Below are 8846 nucleotides of genomic sequence, written 5' to 3'. Positions count from 1 at the left end.
ACGAACAGACATAAATTTGTTTAAAAAGGACCTAAATGGAGCGAAACATTTTTAACATTTTAAACTAAGAACACGAATGAACCTAACCTTTATACTTATAGGTTCAATCCCCTTTTTAAATCATATATATTTAATAATTTAAATATAATAATTTAAATATAATAATTTATATTAAATTTTGTTGGATTTTGATAATAGAAGAATTTTTTTTTTAAAGTATTCATGAATCATGATTAGTTTAAAGGAAAAGTTGTTATGAGGCAAAGGGAGGAAATCATGATAAAAATTATATCCTAATTTATTTTATATTAGAGCTTATCTCAGACTTGGTCAAATTTTGGGACCTAAAATTTAATTTTGGACTGGACCGGACTTATATCTTGATTAAATTTTAACTTATTTAGTATTTTTTAAATATTCTTTTCAAGAATAACACAAGTTCTTTTTATTTTTCGTTTAGATTTTTTTCGCTTTCGTTGAAATATCGTACAATACAATATTTAAAAAAATTGGATTTGTATCAGACCTTAAAGAGAAAAAGGATCCGGAAAAAAATGTTCAAGTTTTTTTTTCGCAATTTCTGATCCCCTGGGAAATGTTATAATGATATTTGTCAGAAGAATCGTTAAAGGGGCTGTGGTTTAGATACCTTAAAAATGTTGGAGAACCCTCTTTAAATTTATATTTTTGGTCTATTTAAATATAAATTAAAAAGTGAGTCCTCAAGTTTAAAAATCTAGAAAATATTTTATTTATATATAATACTTCCTCAATTCTTCTATATTATAATATAAATATAAGTTTTATTGAAAAGAAGTATATAATAATTATATCATTTTTTTATGGAACATATTATAAAATAAATAATATATTTATAAAAGTTTTAAAAAATAATGTTAATTTGAGCTTTAACAATTTATATTTTAGAATAAAATTATACACCCTGTTTTTTTTGATAACTGCGATAAGGAAAAAAAAGATTTTTTTTTACAAAGGTTAACAAAATACATTTTAAGAATACGTTTAAATAAATGAAAAAAATTATGAGACTCAATATGCGAATGTATGGATTTCATTATGTGATTAGAATGAATTTGTAATTAGTTGGTATCATTTATTTTATATAATAGTGTAATATTTAAAATTCCAAACTTTTATGCGTCTTTGCAGATATTATAAATTTTATTTTTGGTAAACAGGCAAAAGAAAAAATAACGATTTTTTTAATGATAAATCAAAATTGTTTTCAGTTTTTGACTGGCGTATGTCTGTAAAAATATAATATTTTATTATCATGTATATTTCAGTCGTTGTTGGTAAGCAAAAAATTTTTGTTTACAGTTAGATAAGATATTAAATTAATAATATTCAAAAAAGTATTTATTTTCTATAAAAACTACTACATTTAAGTAAAATATATAAATGTGAGGGGAAAAAATCGATAGATATATAACTGAAAGCTGCAAAAATAAAATCCAAAGGTCATAATAGAAACTGATTACAAATAAATATTTATGTGAAATTTATTCTCATGAAAGAAAAATGAAGAGTTTGAGTGTATTATTCTTAAGAAATTTAGAGAAAAAAAACCCGATCCCTTTTATTATTTTATAGATTTTCTACATCAACGGTCATATCTTCATCACAACAAGTAGCGCATATCGATGTGTTATCCCTATCGGACTCGAAATCGAAAGGACAATTTTTACTGCCTATCGAATTTAATTTGTATATAATATTGGAGCTGCCTCCTTCCTCATCCCGTTTATGTGTTTCTTCTTCCATATCATTTTTAATATGATCATTATCGTCATCATTCTCACTAGAACTGACAAGAAAAGTGCTTCTATATTTAATAACGTTATGATTAATACTACTATTAGAGGGAAGGGAATCGTCATTTTCGGTAATAGCATCTGAGATTTTGTGGGTTTTAGAATGCTTATTCAGGTGGTCGCTCCGCATAAACTTCTTACCGCATTCAGGGCAAGAAAATCGTTTTTCCCCGGTGTGAGTTCTGACATGCCTTTGGAGTTCGTCTGAACGGGTAAAACTTTTTCCACAAAATAGCCAATCGCAAACAAAGGGTCTCTCCCCAGAATGCCACCTGAGATGAGCTTTAAGATGTGAAGTCTTACCATAAATTTTACCGCAGTCAGTGAAATGGCACACATGGTATTTCTTCAAATGGGGAGGTAAATGTGATATATTATCACGCGAGAAAGAAAACGCATGCTTGCTAGAAGCCTTTGGGTTTATGATAGATGATATTTGTAAGTTGTTAGAACGGTCGCATTTGGATTTGGAAAACTCGACACAATTTGGACATTTGCATCGCCGGCCTTGTTTCTTATCAAACGCAGAATTTGGTAAGATTTTTGAGGGGCTTTTATAGGCCTTTTTAGGAGTGGTGGACGGAACCTTGCTTTTGTGTTTTTTAGTTAATTTGTTCTGTATGCGTACTTTATGTTTAGAGGAAGGCTGTGCATAAAAAATTTTATCACTTGAATTCAACTTAGATATGCTGTCAACTTTATTAACATATAAATCATTGAAATTGGCTAAAGTATTGTGAGTGTTAGAGTGTTTTGATTGTTCGTCTACAATGGGCATGAAGGAGTTATAACTACAAGAAAAGGGGGCAGAATTATGGTCAAAAGTTGTGGATGTATTTATCGAAGAAATAAGATTTTGGATTTCATCTTCGAAAGGAAATGAACTAGCTTCCTCCGCCATATTCAATTTATTTATGATGAAATTCGAGGTTGGGGGCAATTCTGATCGTTTTTTATATGAACCACCTTTAGAATGTAGTCGTTGCTTAACAATGGATTTGCATTTTTTGTTCTCTAGATCGAAGTTTACCATCTTATGATAAGTATTATTAAAATTATTTTCAGTACTAGAGCTATAGTTATTGTTGAAGGAGTGAGTCCTTGGTTTGATAATTTGGAAAGAAAGAGAATTTTTAAAAATAGTTTCTTCTTCGGATGTGGCCACGTTACTACATGTATCCTTTCCCGTTCCAATCAGGCTCTCTATTGTAAACTTCATTTTTTGAGGTGATGAGGATGCCATAGATTTATCATTAGATTGTTTATTGAGATCGAGTGAAATATTCAAGGTGTTTTGTTTGCAAGTCCTATTTTCTATAGGCGGTGATGGATAAATGAATGCAGTATTTTTAATGTTTGAGTTCGAAAATGGGATATCTAAACGACTAGGCTTGCACGTACTGCTCGAAGGAAGCATATATTGCATTTCTTGCGATTTTAAGGAGGGAGGTGTAGGTGGTGAATAATATTTACCAAAACAGTCCATACTTGACGAATTAGATTTAACGACCGTGGAATTTATATTATCGGTAGAGATTTTCCTATTAGGTCCGTAGATTGTTGGAGGAGGATGATGGTAAGAATTATGGATAGAAGATCCAGAGGGAGCATATAAATAGTAAGGATATGGGATGGATGTATTTTGTCTAAACACATTGTCTCCTTCGTGGTGATATTTCATTAGATGAAGAGGATCGGAGGATACATCTTTGTTATTTAGACTACTGATTTTACGATTTTGTTTAGAAGGTGAGTTAAATTTTTCGTAAGTCTTGATTTTTAATTCGTTCTGGCCGAATTTATGGGTAAGGGTATTATGATGATAATTATTATTATCATTGTAAAAGGTTTGCATATTTAAATTTTCTAGTGGAGGCGAGTAAAAGAATGGAAGTGAGTTGCAAGGATCTTGAAAGGCAAAGTACTTCTCCATGTTAAACGATGGAGTTAATAACATTTTATTTATTACTACGAAAGGATTTGAGGTTTTCTCTTTTTAAGAAATATTAAATATTTTAATCCGAGATGGGGTCTAAAAATAAAAAATAATAAAGAAAATATTTATAATGTATAAAAACTTTGTTAAAATATTATTTGATTTGTAAAAAAAAATTATTTTTTAGTTATTACTTAAGCTCTAAAGTATACGTAAACTATAAAGTTTAAAATAAAAACATTCTTAAAAATAAGTTTTTATATTATTAAAAAATCGATAAACTAAATTAATCATTTTATTACATACACAAAGTGTCATTATGATTATTAGCAGAAACAAAATGTAATCGTAATTCGACATAAAAAGGACAAATTATTTGGCCTAAAAGCAAGAGATAAAAAAAAACCTCAAATTTCTAAATTGTAATTTATGTAAACATGATTTACAGTGTTGTGCAGATTAATTCAAAATATTGCCATATTTTTTAATTAGTTTGTAGATAAATTATTTAACTTAGTGATAATATATAAATATTTTATTTTAACAATTTAAATCAAATAATTTATTTTTAAATAAATTGAAAAATATGGAAATGTTTTCCATCAATTCCGGTCAACACTGTATAAAATTGGCATTTCTTTTAATAAATTAATTATTTAACCTTAAAATTTTTTCTCTTTCTATTTCTTCTTTGTCTTTTTTTACGGTTAGGAGATTCATTTTGATTGAAAGACTAATATATTTTTAAAATGGTCAATTTTTTTATTTTTTAGGCCTGAGCCTACAGATCAAAATTTAAGCCTGATCCAGTTGCAACTCATAATTTTTATTTAAAAATATAAATAAGATGCATTTTTATAATGTAAAATAAAATCTCTATAATTGATTTGTCCTTCCAAATCTCAGAGATATTCCGATTATATCCTTTTATTTTTATATTTTAAAGCCCAAGCCCGTTCCAATTTTTTAGTCCCTAGTCCGATTTCTAGCAGACTTGCTGGGTTCTAATATATTTAAAAAAAATAGTTATTATTATCAAATTTTCGGTTTTGACTTAATTATATATTTATAAATGATAAAATTATTAACAAAAATTTAAAAGTGAGTTGGTATACAAAAAATTTCTAAACTTATCATTTTATTATTTATAATATAAGCAAAATTATTTTCTAAGAAAATAAAATTTGGTTTCTAGCAAACCAGAAATAAGGTAAAAGCACACTAGAATAAATATACCTGTTGTGGTGAATTTAAAAAATAAATGAGGAATAATAGCGTATATGTATATGAATTTCATCCAATATATCCTTTCCTTTCAAATGGAATTCTTTTTTAATAATCTAGAGCTTATCTTGCTCACTAATATTTAATTGTTTTAATGATATTTTTTTTAAGATTATAACATAATAATATTTTATTTATAAAACCAAAAAATTATATATTCAATATGTGTTTTTTTGTTTTGTTTAAAAATACTAGAATACAAAAAAAGAAAAAGAAAATCCTAAAAAATGATTTATCTATAATATTTATTATTTGTTAGATATTTTCTAAAAATATTATTAATAATATTAATAAATAAAAGAAATTCTTTTGTCTAGGATTTTATTTTAATTTCCTTTTTTATGTATATTTCGCCGACCAACAACAGCGTCAAAGATTTTATTTTACCAAATGCCGACAAAGAAAATTATATATTATATTATAATATAATAAATTTTATATTTTTTTAATGTATATTTATTTATGAATTGTATGTGCTTTTGCTATTCGCTGTGTAGATTTATTACTGTATAATTTTGGTTTTAATATATTTCAATTTTACATTATTTATTCAAAATAAAAATTTTGTGTGAAATTTGATTTATTATAAATAAATCTATACATTATATTTTATATTTAAAAAATTAGAAATATATTAATATGTATTAATTGGTTATAGTTTTGAAAATTCAGTGCAGCCTCTATAAAGAATTTATATGCAGGTTTACAGTTTGATAAATATAGAAAGTGAGGCGGTATCAATGTAGAGGGTTGACCTGACCCAAACCCAAATTTATGAGACCAGAGATAATTTGGCTAAAATTTTTTAAGCTTGGAATTTAGAAAGTTTATGTCTTTTTCCTTCATAAAAAATTATTTTATGGACCTAGTAAAAAATTTATGGGCCCGGATAAAAAATCTTCATTGGTCGTGTCGACTTTTATAAAAGGTGATTTAATTTGAAATTAAAGATTAATATATGCAGGTATCTGGATCATTTGGGACCAACCCCCAGATAATCCCCCCCCTCCAACCGAGGTTTTACAATTTTAAATATAAATTAAAAACTAAAATTAAATATTTTAAAAAAATGTACGAATATTATACAAATTAATTATTTACGACAATTTATTCTTTATACTAATGAACACGTAGAATATTTTCTGAATGTTAATAGCCAAAGTTTGTAGAATTAATTTTGACTTAATATAAACTAAATAAGAATGTTCAACCTATTCTCCAGCGATATGGGTTAAGGCAATTACACTATGTGTGATAATTAATAAGTTTCATATAATTAAAAATTAGCATCATCGTTGAGTGCTACCCGCAAAAAAATTCTCATAAACATGTGTCTGTTCTGTTACTCTTTGCGACTATGCATATTTATTATTATAAATTTATTTATTCATATCTTTAACATTATTCTAATAACAATTTGTAAATGTTTTCTTTGCTTTATAATTGTGATACCAGTGAATGAATTTTCGAAAAGTTTATTTATTATACTAAAAAAAATTTCGGTATAACATAAGAGAAAAAATTATTTTTAATAATAAAATTTAAAACATATTAATATTGTTAAACGGCTAACTCAATATTTTTGACAGAAAAATATTGCCTGAGCCTTAAGATTCCATTAATAGATGTCCAAACCTTTGTGCCATCTTTAAGGCTTGTAATATTGTATTAGCCGTTTTAAAACATTGGCTCAAATAGAGTTGTTAAATAACACTACAAAATATAGTATAGTATGAAATAAGATATAATCAAATATTTATTAAGACAAAACTACTTAATATAAAAATACAAATAAAATAAAGAATAATTTTAAGCATAATTTTTATTCAAAAGAAATCATCGATCTAAATTATTTGGATTTAATCATAATGGGTTTGGCAAAAGTTTAGAGGACTGGAGCCGGACCAATTCGGACATAATACATTTTCGGGCTGGCGGTACAATTTATACACAAAAAATTAAGCAGGGCCTTGTATTTTATTTTATAAAATTTTAATAGGCCTTCAAAGTTTTGATGTTATTTTTTTTAATTTCAAGCTAATATTTTGATTAATTACAAAAAGCTTATTTATTCGTATTTTAAGTTTAATATCTAACAAAATACTAAATCTATATATAATATAGGAAATTCTCAAAAAATTGAACAAGTTATTTATGATAGGATCCAATTACGCATACACAATAAAGATATCAAACACAACAATTTTATGCAATATTTTTTTTAAAAAAGAATATAGATTTGGCTGTGGTTATAAGAATATTATTATATTACAACTTAGAAAATTGAGAGATAATATCGACCAAATTGTGCTATAATAAAGCGAAAACGAAATTATATGATTTAGAAATTCGTCAACCTAGGCTTGCACCTAGACAAACAATTGTTTCAATATTAACAAGGGCTTAATTGATGATTACTATAAAAATGACCATTTTTATTCCACTTTTGGACACATTTTTTACTCAAATTCATGAACGATTTGTGATTTATCAAATGGCTCTAGCCAATTTGCAAAACTATTACAGAAATCGGTCTTTACTAAATCTTGATATTGAAATTGAATATTTAGTTAAATCTTATTCACAGCATATAAATGTATCTGAAGGCCATATCTTCATTTGAGTAGTTTTAGATTTAAAAAAATGCCTCAAAGGGTATTCAATAGTATTATTATTTATTTCAAAAAAATCATCCATAGTAATTGGCGTTTTTGATCCGGCTAGGGTCAGTCTAAAATTATAATAGCAATAGTTAGAATAAAAATTATGCAGAGGATAAGTGGATGACTATGTTTGACAAATACCCAGGCCACCAATCTTTAATTTTTTATTTATTGAACCAATTTTTCTCAAAATTGGTTTAAATGTGAAAAGATTGAAATAAGTAATTTTTAGCATGTTATGATAAAATTTATATATATATAAATAGATGAATGGATAATTTTAAGCATGTTTAACATCCAGATAATAATTTATAAAATATTATCAATAAATATATGAGTAGGATGATAAAATGATATAATGTTATTATGAATTATTTTATTGTAATTTTTAATACAATCATTAATTAATATCTTATGGCCAGTTAAAACATATCATGTTTGGACTGGTCCAGAAAATAAACTTTCACATAAACTTATCTAGATCAAAGACTATTATAGATATAGCTTTGATTCAATTTTTTTTAACGATTAAGAATTGGGCTATACATATTGATATTAGATTTGTTTAATATATTACTTTAAATGTCTCCTCGTTGAAGATACTAGTCTTGTTTGATGATAAATTCGGCCACATATCCAGGATTTTGTTAGGGGGAAGCAGTATTAGGTGGAATTTTTTCCCATAAATTTTATTGGAAATCTTAAGGTCCACTTATTGTATGCCTTTGGCTATATTATATTTTTATAAAAATAATTTTAGGTTTTCACATTTTTTTTTACTAAAATGCTTTTTTTCTAAAAATTTTAATTTATAGTCTAATAGTTATTAACTTTTATTAATTTTTTTTTCAAATTCTTTCATATAATGATATATTGTCTTATTTTCTAGAAGGGGATGGGGGATGTGTAGTGGAGGGAGGGGGGTAAATTTATTGGCTTAAAATGATATTTGCGAGAACAGGCAAATTTGCATTGGTCCCCCCATTCTTTCGCGCCTGATTCCGGTACATCTTACAATAAAATTTATACCCTGTGTTTTTTTTATCGAGATTAAAACATTTTGCTAATTCAGAAAAAAGGAAATTCCATATTAATCATTTCCAGGGAAATTACTTCGATAATATCTAT

At 26.1% G+C, this 8846-nt stretch overlaps 1 protein-coding gene across 2 annotated transcripts; it reads right to left on the bottom strand.

The window, feature by feature from the left end:
* Positions 1–918: 918 nt before the first annotated feature.
* On the bottom strand, positions 919–8428 carry LOC135923453 (uncharacterized). 2 transcript variants are annotated; one of them, XM_065458204.1, is made up of 2 exons: positions 8296–8428; positions 919–3867 (listed from the first exon to the last, which is right to left on the bottom strand). In XM_065458204.1, exon 2 carries the CDS (start codon positions 3790–3792, stop codon positions 1609–1611), a length of 2184 nt encoding a protein of 727 aa, XP_065314276.1. In that variant the 5' UTR covers positions 3793–3867; positions 8296–8428; the 3' UTR covers positions 919–1608. The 2 variants fall into 2 exon arrangements, with proteins under 2 accessions (XP_065314276.1, XP_065314275.1); XM_065458203.1 differs by lacking the exon at positions 8296–8428 and adding an exon at positions 5008–5210.
* Between the last annotated feature and the right edge of the window lie 418 nt (positions 8429–8846).

Source organism: Gordionus sp. m RMFG-2023, chromosome 2 (genome assembly GCF_954871325.1).
Source record: "Gordionus sp. m RMFG-2023 chromosome 2, tfGorSpeb1-WG-v2, whole genome shotgun sequence".
In the NCBI taxonomy this organism is placed as follows: Eukaryota; Metazoa; Nematomorpha; class Gordioida; order Chordodea; family Parachordodidae; genus Gordionus; species Gordionus sp. m RMFG-2023.
The sequence above is the reverse complement of the archived record's forward strand: the minus strand, read 5'-3'. Positions and strand labels throughout refer to the sequence as shown.

Bases quoted from the DNA above. Each gene is read 5' to 3' on its own strand.
- LOC135923453 (XM_065458204.1), bottom strand. From the start codon at position 3,792: ATGTTATTAACTCCATCGTTTAACATGGAGAAGTACTTTGCCTTTCAA.